The sequence below is a fragment of the Bombus huntii genome, chromosome 4 (assembly GCF_024542735.1).
Source record: "Bombus huntii isolate Logan2020A chromosome 4, iyBomHunt1.1, whole genome shotgun sequence".
NCBI lineage: Eukaryota > Metazoa > Arthropoda > Insecta > Hymenoptera > Apidae > Bombus > Bombus huntii.
In genome coordinates, this window is record NC_066241.1 from 3,012,349 (window position 1) to 3,032,004 (window position 19,656).

Consider the following 19,656-nt stretch of genomic DNA (forward strand, 5'->3'; position numbering starts at 1 on the left):
TCTGCTATTTGTTCTATTGACGATATAGAATTTTCTAGTTAATATCTTAAAAGTTGTATCACAACTTAATATGTAGTGACACTATTTTTCTTTTTACAGGTGGCTTTGTCATCAATCGGTGGAATGATTGCTCTAGGCCTATACTTCTATTTAAAACCAAAAAGTAAAAAGACAGACGAAAAATGAATCAATAACAAGATTAAATACAGTAGATATATTATGTAATATTAATTTCTGCGTTACTTTATTCTCATTAGGAATAAAGAATTATTAATTATTAAAACCTCATCATTTATTTTTATTAATATATCGCAATGTATCAAAATTTTTAGAACAAGAATTTTTAATTTTTTATAAATTAAATATATTGTAAGTCTAAAAATAAATTTAACTGTACCTATACTTACTATCTTTGTATGGATGTTTTAATGTTTATAATATTATTTAACTATGATGTAGGACAATCCCATTTAATATAGGGCATTATTAACGAAAGGAACAGTATGAAAAATGTGTTTACGTAATCAATTATAAATTAAAATATCTACAAAGCTGGAATGGTTCTGAATAGCTACAATCGCAAGGAAATAATATCTACAATTAATTTACGATGATATATTTTTATTGCCTATACTATTTATATAATCATAATAATTTCGAATTTAATTACCTGTTAATCGAAACCTTGTGATTAGAATATAATGTATATTTATGTGATTCATACTATTTTTTATCATATAACTATGAGAGCGTTTATTTTCCCTCTATTTGACCCTAAATTTTGATATTACTACTTTAAGAATGACGTACTTTGGTTGCTAAACGTTTTTTTTTAAATTCAAATCAATTAAATTCATCACGAAGTTCTAACTAAATCAGTTCTCGTTTTTTGTATTTATACATATCATTTGTAACATTTTGTGTTGCTTATAAAAGTTTGTACGCTTGATAGAAATAATAGAACAAAATATATTGATAACATGTATATCTCCTTTTACATGAAATATCCTTAACAAAAGTATATCGACGTTCACAGAAGAATTATTGCGACATAATATAAAAGAATCTAAACGATCTACTCATAGTAAATAATTTCAGGTACATGTTTGTATCCAATTCTAAAGTACTAAGGTATAGATCTAAAAAAATAAAAATACAGGCATACTTTTTTAGTTATGAGATAAAAGATTTCAATGAAGTGAATATCGTGCTTATTTTACACGGAGGGAAGACCGTTATATGATAAACTTAAATATTAATTATTACATATATGAATGTTTTTATTTTTTTGATCAGTATAATACACCTTAGCATCTTAGAATAATAAGTGAGCTATAACGAATACAATATTTTTGTGTTTCAATGTTTCGGTTATACACATCCAAGTATTCTATTATAAATGACGTTTCGAAATAACCGAATTGTTTCGCGATCTAAATATTTATTTATTTTTTATCCTTTTCAAGATACAAAATCGAGTGAAATTTTATTCCTATCGAATTTGGATATTATTTACATTCGTTCAAACATTGTAAGCAGTGCTGGAGAAATGTTGATAATACTGTATTTGCGTAAATTTTTGATTCTTGTTTACAAATAAATTCAGCCTCTTTATAAGAATAAGAGTAATGGGGAACGTTGATCTTATTTTAGTCATTTCTCTTTCAATGCCTGTTTTCAGGAAAGATAGTGGACATTATAGATATAACTTATACACCAAAAATAAGTTTCACCTATAAGTCTCTATTTAAACATATCAAAATAGTTTGAGTATATTTACAACTTGCTAAAATTTTTGTGGATTATAACAACGCGAGAATGCCTTTTCGTGCAAGGTAATCACTCCTTTTATAGGTTTTGTAACAAGTAAACACGTACTGATTTATGTTTTGTTTTTTCAACAATATTCTTGTTTCTGAATATCTTTTGTTTGTCTAATAGTCGAAAAATATATTTTTTCAAATATTATTATTTTCTTCCTAATTCGTGCATCAAACTTCGGAGAACGATGACCTTTTACACATATTTAAGTAATGTTTATTCATTACGATGATAAAATGTCTCGTATACAATATGTACATTATGAAGCAGTTGTATGAAATCTGTGACAAAATGCATCGCATTTTTGAAATTTCTGTGATTATTATATGATATTAAAGTCTTTATAAAAATAAGTATGTGTAAATTGTTTTATCGATGGTAACTGTAAAAAAAGAAGAAGAAGAAAGATAACAAGTGTGCGTAAAACTTAAATAAAAATTGAAATAATTCGAGAGATTGAATTATTATTTAATAAAATATGAGAATAAATTTACAATATCTATGCTGTTTTTTGTCCGAAAATTAACTAGCAAGACAGATAAACACCAATATTTTCGAGCTTATCTGATTACATTCAATTTGAATGATTTTTGTACAAAAAGATTTTCTTATTTCATCTTATTTGATGCACAAAAGATATTCATTGTTATTCATGAATGATCGTCGACTTATTGCGATTAGATTAAATATTTAAGATTTATTACAAAGAAGAATTTACATCTTTTTTACTCCACCCATTCTGTGTGCTTGATGTTGCGGACATCTGACTAGGGCTTCTGACAGGACTCCTTGCAGGATAATACACACAAGGTCCTGGACTGGCTGGTCTTGCTGATATTTTCACGCTTTGTCGCATACTGCCGTTCGAGACATTGTTATTTCTGTTGATAGTACTCGATCTGTTTACGTGATAATGTCTGATAGAGTTCCTTAATTCTATATTGGTCATATTGGTAACGATCGATTCGTCGTAAGTTTGAAATTCTGGACTGTCTCTGCCAGGTCGGAATAACTTTGAATTGCAAAACAGCTTCAAAAATATCCTTTTGAATTTCCTACCGAAGATCACGTAGATAATGAAATTGATGCTACTATTGATTGTCACGAGAAGATTGCCTGTCTGCACCAACCAATGTGGCGGATCGCTGAAGAAGGTCTCGTGAATGTTTGAGGCTAGCGGTAGGATGTTACAGATTAGGAAAACGATCACCACGCAAAGTAACATGGTTGCTAGTCCGATTTCGCGTCTTTGATGTCGAGAAAGCTGTTGCAAATCTCTATTTGCTTTTCTCACCTGAAACATCGCATTATAATTTTATAATCAATATCTATTTGTAGTAAGAAGTAACTTATTTTTTAGAGCAGCGTTACCTTCGCTCGATTCGAAATGAAATCAATTTTACACGAATCAGATACAATAAATCAGCTTGTGAAAAAAGAGATGTAATTAATTTTGCGCTCGCTCAGCTATGCAGAATGATTCGAAGAAGTTCGGCAATGATTCATAAAGATTCTGAATAGATATAGAAAATCGAAGAGAAATAAAGTTGAGTAGATAAAAGAGTGACTGCATGTGCAAGAGAAATGAACGAGTTGGAAAATGGAACATGATAAAACCTGTATTCATAGTTGCATTCTGAAGTGTATGCATTTATAAACTTTGCTCCAAATAGGTATGATCGTACGTGTGTACGGTAACATGTTAGAAATTGCAATGTTGCATTTGCATTACAGTTTCTTCTCTTTTACGGTGATACTCTGTATAATAACTTAGAAATAATAAATGGATTTGAAGTACTCTATGTTTTGAAAATAATAATAATCCGCGATATTAAGATATTACCAAAATTTTGCTTTTTTTTTTTTCAAAACGACACGACACGATTTATTTTACTTACCCTTTGGTAAATGGCAGCGTTGAATATCACCAAAGCAAGAAAGGGAAACAGGTAACAAATAAAGAAATACATCCAGTGGACGTAAACGGTGACATACAAGTTGTTGCTTCTCAAGTCTGCCGGATATATGCAGTATATAGTAACATTGTACTTCCAATGAACTTCCGCATAGTAATCTACCTCCCAAAATCTGTAAAAAAGATAAAAAGAATGTATTTTATATTAGCGGTGTAATTCAAGCTTAAATCGGCTGGAAGTGAAATTACTCACTTTGGTAGATTGTAAAGAAAGGAAAATAGCACGATAACCAATACGGCTAGTCGAGCTCGTCCGTATGTACAAAAAGACCTAGCTTGTAAAGGATGACATACTGCGATATATCTCTCTAGAGTCACAGTTAGAGTCAAGTACACCGTTGCTATTTGCGCTATGCATGATAATGGATATAAGAATCGGACTATCTTCGGGTGCACGATGAACTTATAGTCGAACAGCTGGCCAGTATACGTGTAAATAACAGGTAAGCCGTAAATTAATATCTGAAAATATCATAAACTTTCTTTTCACTTAATACTTTATCTTTTCTTTTTTCGCTTATCATTTTAGCGATATAACGAAAGCTGTTTGCAGTTGGATGAAAGCGAATTTTTCATTAACAATTAAAACTTAACTAGAGAGAATCTCTCTCTCTCTCCCTCTAGAGTAATTAATAAATTGGACGGAGTCTCTAAAAACGTCATATTTTCGCGCGTATAAATTGTATTTGAATTATCTGCAGGTATCTTTATCTATCTATTATCTAAAATATCTATTGATACTGATTTCGAAATTATGGCGATTCGCGAAATGTGACGATTTATAGATACGTGTATTTTTACCGAGATTAGAAATTCCAATTAGCAATAATTATTTGCGTTAATAATTAATATAGCATATGTATTATAACTTGTTTACAAACAAAGCATTTGACAAAGAAGAATAAATTAACGAGGTATTCATCGTAATCTGTATCCAAGTAACTTTATTCCAGAGATTGGCCCGTAGTTATAAACTCGCGATGACTGAACGTTCGTATATTCTATCGTGCAAGGAATTATGTATCTCCCGTTTGCTTCGTAGGTGGTTGCGATTTAAGATTCTTCTTTACCTAGTCCTTTTAAACTACTTTCTCGTCTTTAGAAGATAATGGTGGCGTAAATTTTTTAAAGTTTCAACTTGAGCGTTTAGGAACTTCAGTGTCAAATATTTTGTCGACACGATTTAAAAGTGATCGTTCAGTTCTCTAAACGTTCCGACTAACAAACTTACTTACCGAAATGATAATTAAGACGGTGTCGCATCTGGCTAGGCCAATTAACAAGTAATTGATCGACGATTTCATTTGCGGCCTCGAGAGAATGATCATCGAAATCGCGTTGCCGAATATCCCAAAAAGACCGATCAGGTTCATCAGCACGCCATAGATAATGAAATCAAACAGACCGTTCGAATTGATTTCCTGTTTACATTCGAGTGGTTCTCTCGTGGTCTCTTTAATCGATAAATTTTCCAATAATTGTCCAGCATCGTAGTAACTGGTGCTGTTGAAAATTTTGAGGCTTGTTTCCATCGTTTTCAAGTATCTCCGTTTTTTCTTTTCATTCACCCGATTCTTCATCAGTCTTTTTCTTTATTTCCTTTCAATCTCATGCCTCACTGTTCAAAAATATTTCTTGTCTTTATCACTTATATACATATCAGTACCTATGTAATTAGATCGTTTTTTCACTGTAGATTTTTCTTTCAGGAAAAGATTCACTCGGGAATGAATTTGTCTTTGTTACTTTGCTTCGAACGATTTAAGCTTATGTTCGATGCAATCCTTTGGTACGTAATCTTAATACGTTCGTCTTATTATTATTTTAATTCGACTCTCACTACCTTTTGACCTTGTGAGAGCCGAGAACTAATAGTTTTGGTAACATGACGAATATTTTATCGAAATTCCAAAGTGTTATCTAGTTTCGTATCGTTCTCGCGTGTTCTGAAACAGTATCGATTCTAATTCGATTTGCTCGATCTTCATGACAGTTTTGTTAACTTCTTGTGTGTACATCTGCGATATATCGTAATTTCACAGTTTCATATTCGTCTCCCTATTTCCAGTTTTCCATTTCCAGGAATCTGTAATCAAAAAGTATGAAATGTACACTGAAATGTAATTTCTCGTTTATTTTTATTGGCTGCAATATACATAATACACATTCGAGTAAGTATATACGTATATGTATGTATATATATGTATATAATAAATACATATACATAAATATTGTAATATAAATATAAACATCTTAATTTAATTCTTATAACTTGTATTGATATAATAATAAATAAATGTAAAACTATATAATACATAAATGTATATATTCTGCGTAATGGGAATAAAATTCTAATATGCACCGCCAGAGATCGGGATCGTCGCGCCCTGTTTCTTTTTAAAAGACAATACAACGCGTATTGTAACTTATGTAACTTATGCTATGTGTCCTTAATCGCGTAACATTCAAAAACGGTGCGTCAAGCGTTGATCGAATCGACCGAAAGTTTGTCTGCTTCCCCGTCGCAAAAACAATACATATGTTTCTATATAGCGGAAGTGTATTTGTAGGCATTGACATCGACCTTATTCGGTAAACAGTAGCACGGAGAGAAGGTAGTAAACGTAACTGGCGAACTACATCCACTATCTGTGATCCAGTGATTTCGTGAGTTTCGAGCTTCAATGGTTCAACCGATAACAAAGCTTTAAATATCAACGGCGAGACGAAACGAACGAGCGAAATGAACGAATTATAAAAGTACGATGAGAGGGAAAAACGAAGCCGTGTTTTACAACAAAACGAGAGCGTTTGAACGCTTGTCTGCCATTGTATACCGAAAGGGCCGGTCGGATTAAGAAGCTGCGACGCTACTAGAGTGTCTGTAAGTCAAAAATCTTACAAGTTTTTATAAATAATGCACGCGTAGTATATATAGTGTTTGAATACCGATAGAAACTTTGCACGAATAATTTTTAAAAGTCTATTAGCGCTATAACGACACAGGGCCATCATGGTATATCGGTAAAATTTTCAACGAATCTGGAAACGTATATAAAAATTAAAAGATATTTGTTGCAATCATACATGCATTTCAGACCACTATTCTCGCTTTATCATATTTATTTGTATTCGCGATAAATGCCTCTTCTACTTTTCTACATTTTTCGATCGACTTTATGATTTTTTGATTAATTAATTGTAACATTCTTGGAAATCATCTTCAAGAAGTTTCGTATAACTCATACAGTATGTATAGTGAACAATTTTTTGTGCTAACATAAGTGTCAACCTGTGAAAATAGCGAGAACATTCTATACAGAAAAGTTTAGTAAATTTAATAAAATCGACGATTAATCGTCGATGATATTGATTGATAAAGCAAGTTGGTACGACATAGGGGGCAAGGCATCGCTGTTAAATCGATCGAACGATCGGTTCGATACAATCTCCGCCATTTCGAGTATCGATTGGTACGTTTCAACGAATCGTTAATTCGTCCTTTCCTAATGTCGGTGTCGTCGATTTTGCAAACGAACGAGAGTTTCCTTTTTTGATACAACACTGATACAACGCATCGATGTGCCGTTGTTTTCGATAGAAGCTATCAAATGCCGTTTAAACTTGAAAGCGTCGATTCAGATTCGTTTTAGACAGTTTGCGCGCAAATTCGCAGCGGTAGACAGCTTAGTGGGCGAAGTAAAGTAGAAACTATCGATCGTTTATCATCGACAAGCGATTAAACTCGATATCTTCGGTCGCCAAAAAGGAAGAGGAAAAGAAGAGAGAAACGTAAGAAGAAAGAACGGGAAAGAAAAGTTTTCGAAGGAAGAATCGAGGCCATTTAAGAAATTTAACTTTATCGCGTATCTCTCACGAATGTGCTGCACGAGCGAGAGTCTCATTGGCAACGCTTACGTTTTTAATCAAACTTTTGAGGAACCAAGTGCCGTCGTTCACTTTTGTTCTCGCGAAATTCTAGTTTCTTGTTCTGGATAAATTGTCACGAGTAGAGTGGTAAAGGGTGGTAATATGGCGCCCAGTTTTATATTTCTTCCTAAAATCTGATTGATAACTCAAACTGCTTTAAACGTTCGCGTAAAATGTTCGTAAACTAACAAGGTTATCTCTGACGAATGGCAAAAAGAAGAAAATAATTAAAGTTAGAAGAAAAACAATTTAATCGAACGTCACATGCTCTACGAAAAGAAGTCGTTTTTGGGGCTTGTACAAAAGCGAGGGTAATATGGCTCCCTAACAAAGATCATAACAAATTCTTTTTGCTAATATTTTAAGATCAAAAATAAATAAAGCGAATTCTTCTGCTTATATACAAAAATCACACCGCATATTCTTCCTTTTTCGCACGATGTGCATTCGCTATGTGCTCGTTATGAGAAAAGCTAACGACGCTTTAAAATATCTCTTCGATTTCCTTCTTTTAGGCTGTAGAATGTCTACGTGATTATAATATAAATAAAAAATGAAATAACGTTAACATGTTAACGGAGAGCAATATGCTCCCCGGGGGCTATATTACCCTCCGTTATGAGGAGCCAATATATCAACACGCGTAATTTCGAAAACTCTGGCTGTACTCTTGAAAATATCCAAAGATCGAGTGATCGCGCTTGCGTCTAGTTAGAGGATTCGGCCGAATAACGTGCGAAAGTACGAACACCGCGTGATTCCTTGTGGGAAAAGTAAGAAAAAAAAAGTATAGAATAACATGTTTACACACTCGGCCTAGTTTTCGAGAAAATGGTTTTCGTTTGAAAATTTATCAAGTATGCTTGAACGTGGCTAATCGACAGGAAGTTTCGTTTTACATTGTGAAAATAAGTCGAAAATGGAGAATACAATTTTTCCGTTTAAAGCTTCATTTTCAAAAAAATAAAATAGGATTTCAACGCGTTTAGTAAATCGTATTATCTCTCGTGGTACGAATTTGTCGCAGTACGCGCATGTTCTCCGCTCTAATCGGAGAATCACTTTCGCGCAATTTATTCTACAAGTTCGAATCGCTTATTACGTAATCGTAACATTTTAAATAGATTTCTTAAATAGTTGGTCGTTTTTGGCGGCTCGAATACTTATTCAGCGAAAGTGTTTAGAATTCGTTAAGCGATAAAAATTACGTCTGTATCGTGGTATCTTCGTTGAACGTAATAATCGACGTTACGCGACTGAATCGAAACAATTAGAAACATTTTCGAATTGTTTTTCGAACTCGGTAAGTAAATACATCGACTAACCGTGACTAAGCACGAGAATATATTCGGACCATAGTCGTCACGTTTTATCTATTTTATGGAAAATCGTGTTCACTCGTGCGAAATAGTCGCTGCCTCGTTCAACCTGAATTATCTTGAAAATTTTTCACGATGCCGGTGGTCCGTAATGGAATTGCTTGAAATTCACTCGTGAATTAGCTTCCGCGGTATATTGGATTTCGAGGAAGTTAAGTAACTATCGTCGTTTCACCGTGACGCATAGCGAGTTCCTCGCGAGAACATTACGCAGAAATTATCATCATCTTCTATAAATATTCGTTAGACATAGTTTCACCTTCGAAGCAGCCAAATAATAGCTACGCATACGAGCTACGCATCTTTTATAAGGGTTGCGAGTTTGAACCAATTTTTGCCGATATGTCTCTGGTTAATTTCGATTGCGTGCAAATGACACGAAGAGATACTCGGTGACCGAGTACACGGTGCATTAGCCACGTCGCTTTAATCACGATTAAGGCTAACGACTGCGTACATCGTTGCTTGAATTAACGGTTTAATGAAAACGTCTCATCGGGTTGGCCTCTCGTTGCATAAAAATTAATCTGCCGATGTTGCTTCTTTTATCCGTATTCCGACGGTATCCAGATGCTTTCTCGTTGTTTCGTTTTGCGATACAAGTTTCATAAAGTGGTCTATGAATGTTTCATTCAACCTTCGACAGAATTATGCCGTCTTATCGACAATAGCGGAAATGGAGCTCTCTCTTTTATGGGAACGCAAATTACGTTGGTCGAACTTGTACGAATAGTTTTCGTAATATCGTTCGGGAAATAGATATAGAGGAAAGTACGTAATTCTCGCGTGGAATGGTTGGAAGTATGGATGCGGTAACCTCGGTGTAACGATAAGATCAATATCGATATTGGTTTTCAACCGGGACGGCGAACCAAATTATGTTATCATAATTAATGACTGGGTCGTAATTACGGCAAGAAGACTAATAAAGTCGTTAAGACATCTTCGACCTTAAATTATTATTTACGAGCTTGTACTTGTTACGGTTCGTCAAACGACCGCGCGATTCACCGACGGTATCGAAGAACTCGATGAATATTTCTTTTTCGATTCCGAATGTTCTTCGAATCGTTATAATTAATTCTATAAATTGCTATTATATGAAAGGAAAGTTTGATATCGGTGTTACATCGTCAAAATGTTAGATACCATTCGTTGAGGTATTTCGAGCTGCAAAATCCTTTTCGTTTCCACTTTTGCGTAATGGTGTGTGTGGTTGTCGAGAGAATAATTCACGGTTAAAGGCGATATTTATATCGTCGTATCGGCTACGCGTACAAATGCACAACTAGGATATTGATAGATCAGAGTGGAATGGCTGACAAATAATCACTATATGTTTACAAACGGTAGAACAGCGGTGTTTCTCTTGCTCCGTATCACCACACGCTGGCCTTTTATAAGCGTCTCGAGTATCTCCACTGTTTCGTATCAGCAGCGAACACGATTCTTCGAATTTACGTTTTCGTAAACTGCTGACCGCAAAGTCAACGAGACAAAAGTGGCGTTTCATTAAATCGACTTTGGTAAATCGGTCGCGTCGCGTCGTGTCGAGGCTACTGATCTCGTTGCTCTTGCAAAGTGGAGCAGCCAGGAAATGAGACGGTATTACCGTCACTTATAAGTAATAACCTCCAAGTGTGAACAACATCTAACGTGTCTTCTCACTTATACCCAGCTATTAGGAAGCTAGAAATCGTGTCACGAGTTTTAGCACGGTTTTTCCTTGAAAAAGGAAACTCGGTAGCCGTAGGAAAGAAAGTTTCGACTCGGAAGATATCAAGTTCATTCATCGTTCGTGCTTTTTTTCTATTTTTCGAGGAATGTTCTTTTCGATACGCGTGCTTGTTTTCATGTTTTTTCTTTTACGACTGCTGTCGTTCAACTAGAAGCAGATGGCTCGAATCGAGCCTTCGCGATCGCGTCATTGTCAAAAATATAACGGCACACGTTCGTTTAACGAGAAATACGAAAGTGTCAGCCGCTGCTGGATTGTCGTTTGGTTTCATTGGCCACGGAAAGTGGAGTAACCGCGGCACGAGATGGGAATGCGATAAGTGGTAACAGCCGTTTAAGATCAGACGGCGTGTCTCCGGGTTTCCGTTACGTCCTCCTTTTGCACACATCGACGAAACTAAATTCACTGGATCTGCCTGTTACTTTCTTCCTCTTTTTCTTGATAGCATTCGAACACGAAGTAACTGGCGTTAGGTTGGCACGGATTAACGGAAAGAAAATATCGCTGGTATCATTTTTAGACGCGTACCGTTTCTCGCCACTGAGAATTTTATTTTTCAAAAGATCCAGACACGATCGTACGTACAAAAGTGGCACGATGGCATGTGGATTATTTTCGCTACGCTATAGTCATTGTGTTCTACGAAAACCTCGTCGTTCTTACGCACGTCCCATTTCGTAAATGTCACGGCTTTTGGGAAATTTTTCGCCTTTAAGCTTTTGTATCTCCTTCTGTCTTCGAGTATATTTCCTCGACGAGTATCGGGGTCCACGATCGCGAACGTTTACGATACTTGCTTCATTTACGAAACGGAAATTGATTATCGAAAGCGTGGAGAAGTATCAGGCTGGAACTTTTGTAAAAGCTTCGTCGATGTTTGTTCGTACGAACGAACGAACGAGCAACGGAGGAACTGCGAACGCGAATGATTAGTCGATCGTAAACGTCGTGTCGGTGTTTAAAAGTGAAATAGAAAGCTGTGAACATCTGGCGATTAATCGAAAGCGAGGGAGAGCGTTACGGCGATGTCATAGCAGAGTTATACAATCGTTTACAGACAGCGTGCGTATCTGCTAATCGGCAAATTTTCTCGTAAACATGCTGGGTTTCGAGTTTACGAGGCCCGATCCAAATTTCACAATCGCCAAGGCCGTGCAATCTCTCGTACTTCGCGATATTCTATCCGCGTGCACAGTGTTTCGCGTTAAAATTAGATAAGAAGTTCCTATAGTTGACTCAGAGTCGAAGCGAGAAGAGTCGAAGACTGAAGCTACACGTATTTTTAGAGGGTTGGCAATAACGAAAGCGACAGCTGACCATTTTATCGAGTCGACGATAGGCTTTTTCGATATTAATCGCGTCGTCTCGTTTCTTTTTTCCGTTCCGCTTTTCGCGTACGTCTATCGCGCGTGTACGATTTTTTCAGAAGCATCGCGTTATTTACATTGAAAACAAATTCCTGCATCACGAGCGTGTTACACGTCGCTCGACGTTAAAACGAGATCTCGGAATCGAGAAGTAGCGATCTTTTATCTTTCTTTACCATTGTTTAGCCTACTTTTTGTGTTTCTTCTTTCTAAATACGTCCCGGATAAATTTCAAATTTTCCAAGAATATTTCTGGGTAAGCGAGTGGAGATAGTAGGCGATTCTGCCGCAAATACTCCTTGGTTTTCTTATATCTCTGATAGGTGGAAAGAATTTATCATAATATTCCTTAACGTTTCTTCTTTGAAAGCTCCACTTAGGGCGACATATGACGCATCTTCTTCGTCAGATTGAATGGCTCTTTTTTCTCATTCGTCTGTTTCTAGCCGAGCCGGGACATCGATTACAGGGGAACGGTCTAAGTTGTCGACTATAAAGACGTGGATTTGGCAGCGCTTAAGAGAGTCTCTGTTATCTCGATCGTTCGTTCGAGACACGACGCGTACTGTCAGACTCTCGAGGGAGATCAAACATGATTATTTACCTGGCTAATCTTCACCTTTGTCATTCGAACATAGACCTTGCCTCTGCTTGTCTTCCCTCTTCTCGTGTTTCTTTTTTTTATTACAGAAGAAACGCGAGAGAAGTTTGAAAGGCAGACAGGACGTCTAGGGAGACTCGTACCTCTGCTTGCTTTACGTTGCCACAGTTACTCGCTTCTTACTTTACACCTCAAACACGATAAAATTGATGGAACACGGTAAATTACCTTTTATCGTACGTTTCGCCATGGTAAACGGATCTCTCTGATTATCAAAGTACAGCTGCAACATCGAAAATCGATATCCCTTAAGATTTAGGTATAACGAGTTTAGGTTTGTTGGAATTTCCGCGAATCTTTTGTTTTCTTTTCGTTCTATGCTGTTTTATTAACCAAAGGGCGTAATCGTTCGCTTAATAATTTTCTCTTTGTGCTCGTAGATATTAGAGAGATAATTTAAATCCCTTTATCCTTTATGCATTCTTCTCGTTGTAACAGCTTATTTATTATAAAACGGAAATTAATAAAGTGTCTTTCTGTAATCGGGCAAGATAAAATTCCGTCCACTTGGAATTTCTCTCGAAATTCGATGAAGAGGCAATCGGTTCCCTTCCATTCGGTGTTTGATCCCGGCCTCGGGTGATGGTACGATAAACGAGATAAAGAAAATTGCCTGGTGTGTAGCGTCACGTAAATACCTTTAATGCGTATACGTTACCTTCCACGAGAAAACTCGATGAATATGATTTTTCCACTCGCAAGTTTATTGTTATATTATACGAAGGTAATTTTCCGACGTCAGTTGCAACGGTGGCTAGTAAAAAAATGTTATCGAGCGAATACGTGATAAACATTTAATAAATTCTCGATTGATTATCGATCGATGGATAAATTACTCGCAATAGTCGGATAAATACCCAATAGCTATAAATAATTACGGCTACGAATTAAATCGAGCAATGTCTGTCGTTTCCACTTGAGAATTATTTTGTTCGACGGTATCATCGGGTATTAATGTAACTGGAAAAGTCTTCCATCGAAGAGAAACTCCGCCAATCCCTGTTGGACGATAATTAAAAAATCATAGAAGCAAGTGATCAACGTGAGCTAAAGTTTGACGAGATTCTGTGCACCATGTGCACGAGATAGGCAAACGTTTCACGTACGAGATAAAAGCGACGATCGCAAAATTTCTATTAATACGAGAGAGGTATGGTTAACATCCTACATGGCAAGAATTTGACTGAAATTTCCCATAAACGCGCGACGTCGTTTAATGAAACGACGCGAACGATGCGAATAAAATTTTAGAATGCAAGCGTAATATCCATACTCCGACGTAAATTGCGTTTGATAACGATTTTTTCTTCCTATTGTCCCTTTACGAGGATCGTTAAGCTGCTAAAACTTTGAACAAAGTAGCTCTCCTCTTAGGTGAATTTTACCATATCGATTCTTCTTTCATCGTTTCTTCGATGTACTTTGTGGATAATCATTGATGGAACCTGCACGGTATCCGAGGACTTTAATCAAAGGGGTTATTCTAACCCCTCGTGGAAGATACTCGTTTGGAGGAGCAAGTCGGTTACGGGCGTATAAGCATTAACGAATTTTCTGACAAAACACAGCTAGACTTTGATCGTTCCAACGGATTGTCTTAATTCCCAATCATTCGATATAAATAAGCGCTGCTTGAATCAGAGCGATTTTTCGCTCCGTTGGACGCCGAAATCACAATGTATCAGTAGCACACTTTTGCGTTTGCCGTTTCATATTGTTCGTTCCTCCCTGTTTCGTGATAAATGATTCGTTAATTCGTCACGAATACGAGTAATATCGAAGTACGTTGAGCTAAAGATGATTAATCGTAGACTGATGCGATTTATTCTTTTGTCGAAGCTTTCGCTGCTGACAAGATTTATCAGTCTTTCCGAAACTCTGCGACGCAAAGAAATTATTCGCATTTGTCCGACCGAAATACTTGGCTGGTTTCTCTTACGTAGATGTGAAAATTGTTTTCGAACAAAGTTACGTGTATCGAGGAGGCTATGTAAAAAATTAGACTTTCTTACGCGAATAGATGGTCGTTGAAAAAGGAAATTCTGTTAAAAGGAAACGTCAGCCTCGCGCACCCTCTGACTGTATCAACGTTTAATCTTTCCCCAACGGACTAGCCGACTTGGCCGAGTAAAACCGATTGACACCGAAATCTCAGTCGTAAATCGCAAATTTAGGAGCGTTACGGTCATGTTCGCCTCGACGTGGGACCACCTACATCGCGTTTTATTTGCCGCCGCATTATCGAAATGGTCTCTCGGTCTGGCTGTCGTTACGGCTAGCGAAATGTGTTTGAAAGCGCGAAAAAATTATTCTTCGATTGCCGTTGCTGCTGCCTTACGTGTTTCGTTTATATCACGTAGACGACCATCGTGTTCTCACGCGTCACTGTTTCCACAAATCAAACTGTCATGTTCTTCGCTTTAGCGCTGCCGAAACACTTGGAAAAGGCAAGAAAAAGCTTTACGATGGTATTCGCGGATATTTATCGAAATGGTAGAGCGCGAAATATCGAAGGATCGAAGGTCGATTAATTTTCTACGATAGATACGCTGGACACGCTGAAATTCGAAATCACAGAAAATATTTAATCAGCGTTGGTATGCATCGATATGCATATTGGTGTAACGTATTTCTCGCTGTTTGACGATACAGCTATCGAATAGATTCGGGCGACGGAACGCACTCGTTGTTTCCATCACCGAATTCCCGTTAATTATTGTGCAGTCACGAAACAGTCGATCGAATATGTTATTAGTAGACTGCGGATTTTTACGCAAATTCGTACTTTTCAGAATACAACGAAGAAAGCAGAACCTCGGTAGAAAATTGCGTTATCTATCGAGTATAGAGTATCGTAGAAAGCGCCATACTTTCAGTATTTTGTATGTTTTTTCATACTACGCGTACCTTGTGCAATTTTACACTTTCAAATTTCCTGTAGACGCGTAAAAACTCGCATTCCGATTTATCAAAATCAATTCCGAACGTCACGAAATCTCCGAAATACTTGTCTATTTTCGCGAAATTAATCTACGGGGTTAATTATCTGCTGCGCTCAATAAATACACATAATTAATATTAATTGCCCTTCGCGTGTTTCGACAGTTAGGTTTGCCACCACGAATTAGTACGTTCGTCCTTTCAATTACATCGAACATTTCGTTAACATTTAAATCTAACGTGCAATTTCTCGATTACGTTTAAAGATAGGCACAATATCGTTAATGGTAATTCGACGTGCTCACCTGGGTGAATGGCGACGTATCAGCCCGCGCCTCCAGATGCGCGTATTTGCATATCGTGAAACCGTGACATAATTAATCGACTCTCGCGGTGACTAACAATCGTCGCTATCGCGCGTGAGAGCGAATCATAGGACGAATCGCGGGAATGTACGTAAAAGGAATCAGAGTCGCGAGTCGATGCGTGTCCGCGATCACGCGCGTCTCGGAGATTATCGTCAGATGCTGCAGCGTGTCCTTCCTTTCATCGATTTTTGGGGTGTATAGATACATGCATCGCGTTTCCTTCTGGCTCCCGACGTGCCAAGACTCGCGAAATTCTATTCGCTGTACGAGACCGATTAAAATTTGTTAGTGGGAAAAGCGCTGCCGTTAAGCTTAACCAGTACGGGATAAGTCGAGTTCTTTCGATCACAATCGAACAAACAAGACGGTACGTTAAATCGTTCGTTCGAACGAGAACTCGCACACCGTTCTGTACAAAAGTTCTTGCAAACTTTGCTTCTCTATATCTTGTACTTAAAGGAGATCTACCGGTTTACGTAGAAATCGCCGAAACAATGTTTCCATCGAGTATTTGACAACTGCATCGTTCCACTTTGTTAGTTTCGTTAATTAAAATCACCGCTATCTCGGACGTTTCACTCTTACTCTTCGTTCACGTTGCATGTCTGCTCACGAGACGAATTATCATCGCTGGCCCTTTGCACAGAATTAATTCTTCGTTGGATGTACGCGCTCTTCGTCTTCGTAGATAATCGTAAGTTTAATTTCTTTCGATAGACGTTACGCGATTCCCTTGGCGATCGACGACGTCTAAGGGATCTGAAATCGCTTGCTTCGAAAGTCGATCACGATTCTTCCCGTTGAACCCGCACTTTCTCGGGTTCTTTTGTTTGCCTCGAGAAAAAGTGGCAAGCCCAAAAGGGTAGATGGTTGTCGTCCGTTCGTCCCTTATCGCAATATCCTGGTATCGAAGTGGTTTTCTTTCGACGGTCGTTTCGCGTTAACGCGATCGATTGGTCCTCGAGGCTACGATCTCTTTTTGTGTCTCTTCCGTGTGAGATCGTGAGAATGATCGGTGTTCGGCAAGCCGAGATAATCGAGTTTCTCCCTCTGCGATTACTACTAGCCATAGGGACCACGGTATTGCCGAATTCCTTTTACCGTTCTTCTTTGCATCCCGACGCCCCGACTTTGCCGCCTTCTTCCGTGATTTCACCAGACTTCCGACGAATTCGTTCTTCGTTCATCGAACCGTTCTGCTATATGGCGATTCCGGGTTCGTTGAAATTCGACGCGACACGTCGAAATTACCAATTTCTTCGAGAACTGGAAAAAATCAGTCGGAAGTATCTGTCTCGCGGTTCATCGGTCATTCCAAAAGGCGAGACGAACGAGAAAGTACAGCTTCGGTGACGATGATTCTCGCTAAAATGTAATTTCGTGTTCGCTGGTGAAATAGTTCCGCGTCGCGCAATGCCGTGCAATTTGCATTTGATTCGGCCCTTTGTCGAAACAAACTTTGCTCGGCCATTGTTTTGCCTCAATGGAAATCGATTCTTCTATTAATCACCGATCCGGATCCGTCCTGTTTCCGAGTTTGAGCGGCCAACAAAATTCATAAAACTGTAATTAACGCGTCGGTGCTATACCGTATGGAAACATACGGTTTCTTTCTTCCGGTAGTTGCGAGCGATTCTTTTCCCATAGCAAAGATCTTGGAAACGTGACACTTGGTATCTCTCTAGTTTGTCACTCGGCCCGATAAGCTACTCCGCCACAATTAAAACGTCTCCGTGAGAGAAACATCGACTTTTCACGGGACCCGGCGATTTTTATGCGATCGACCGAAGTTACACTCGCCATGACCGCAAAACAAAGTCCGAACGAACAAGCGAAGGAATCGAACGAACTCTAACGAATTCTAACGGAATGAATACTGGTGGAAAAAGATGGTCAAGTGGAACGATATCGAGAAACGTCGACGCTGGTAATTAATTTCTACCGCGATTTCGATCTAGATAGAGGGCAGACCCGGTAATCGAACTAGCATTCGGAGAACCAAAAGGGTCGGCCATCCGTAACGAGGGAAAACGCCTTTTCGGACCAACGGCATGCTAATCGAGCTATAATACTTGGATACTCGATACGTGAACGACGACACTGAGTCTGCTTATACCTACTTAAACACGTCGCGAATCGCATCGTCGGAGGGAGCGAAGATTAATAGAAATGACTGTGGGCGTAGGAGCGTGGGAATAGTTTGGCGTAATGTTAATCGCGAGGAAATTTTGATTGGAAAAGCGGTGGTGATATCGCGACGATCCGATATTTTAAAACAGCCGCGTATCTGTGTTCCATTTTCGCACCTTCGAAAAAGTTTCTTCCTGATATCCCGTATATATTGCTTCGTCGTTGCACCAGCAGCGATATCTTCAAACACAGGCTACACTTTCGAACTTTGCAAGATCCTTCAAGCGCTGTTTTTCACCGGTGATTCGAGAGACGCTTCGCGTCCCTCGCTTCCTCGACGCGATGCAACTTCTAATCGCGCTTACACCTTACTCGTTCGTTCATACGTCTCTCCGTCGTTTCGTTGGCACCTGGAACCGGACGAAAGGTTTCGTTCTAAAATTATCGTCGCACGCTCGTCGATATATCACTTTGCCCCGAATCTTCGTTCAGAATTTTACTCGAGTGCCGCTATCTCGTTTGTTTTCTTTTTTTAGCCGGGCGAATCGCGCAAATTCGATGCCGCCAGCCCGAAGCGGACTTCCGATTCGCTGAAAAACGTCTTACGATCCGTTTCGAGTCTTTGTACAGCGGTGCCGCGTTGAAAAATTCATTTTCACATTTGTAGCTTGCAATTGAAAGGATGAATTTTCGCGAACCCCTCGTTTCTTCATTCGAGGTCGTAAAGTCGACACGCAGTCTCGGAGCGCTTGCAGCGCACTGAGTGCTCCACTAAGAGAATGATCCGAGCACAAGAGCATTCGCGAACGCACGACGAGTGACCCTGGCAGTGGACGCCGCCTGCGCGGTTTCTCCTCCCTCTCTCTCTTACCCCTACCAACGTTACGTCACTCCGTCTTTCTTCTTCTCGCTATCGTCATAGTTTTTCATTTCCATCTTTCCTCGGCTTCTTCCTCGTCCCTTGTTTTTACCCTTTGTTTCTTTCGTCGCATCATTTTTACGCGTCGTTTCCATTCTTTCCTATTGTCTTCTGTTTTTTTATTTTCCGCGTGTCCCTTCCGTCGTCTCTTTTTACGACGTCGTTCCCCCACGAGGATCAACCCTCTGTCTCGCTGTTCTTTCTTCCTTTAATCTCGTTCGATCTGCCAGTCTCCCTCTTCTCCCTCTCTCCGATTTCGTTTCTAGTTCTTGGCTCTGTTTTCTCGCCACCCACTCTCTCGGCCGCGTATTTCTCCACCTATCCTCCCTCGCCCCTTCGCTTCGATTCGTCTCGTTCTCGTTCGACGTCCATCCTTCTCTATCTTTACTTTCATTCATATCGCGACGCGACGTCAGAGCCGGCTCGAA

General features: G+C 38.4%; 1 protein-coding gene across 4 annotated transcripts; it reads right to left on the reverse strand.

The window, feature by feature from the left end:
• Positions 1–238: 238 nt before the first annotated feature.
• Positions 239–19,131, reverse strand: LOC126865169 (FMRFamide receptor). Of its 4 annotated transcripts, XM_050617366.1 has the most exons (6): positions 18,486–19,131; positions 16,117–17,445; positions 5,032–5,882; positions 3,990–4,258; positions 3,720–3,909; positions 239–3,115 (listed from the first exon to the last, which is right to left on the reverse strand). In XM_050617366.1, the coding sequence occupies exons 3-6, from the start codon at positions 5,374–5,376 to the stop codon at positions 2,522–2,524; spliced, it is 1,398 nt and encodes a 465-aa protein (XP_050473323.1). In that variant the 5' UTR covers positions 5,377–5,882; positions 16,117–17,445; positions 18,486–19,131; the 3' UTR covers positions 239–2,521. The 4 variants fall into 4 exon arrangements, with proteins under 4 accessions (XP_050473323.1, XP_050473322.1, XP_050473324.1 ...); XM_050617365.1 differs by lacking the exon at positions 16,117–17,445; XM_050617367.1 differs by having other exon boundaries at positions 16,648–19,131.
• Positions 19,132–19,656: the final 525 nt, after the last annotated feature.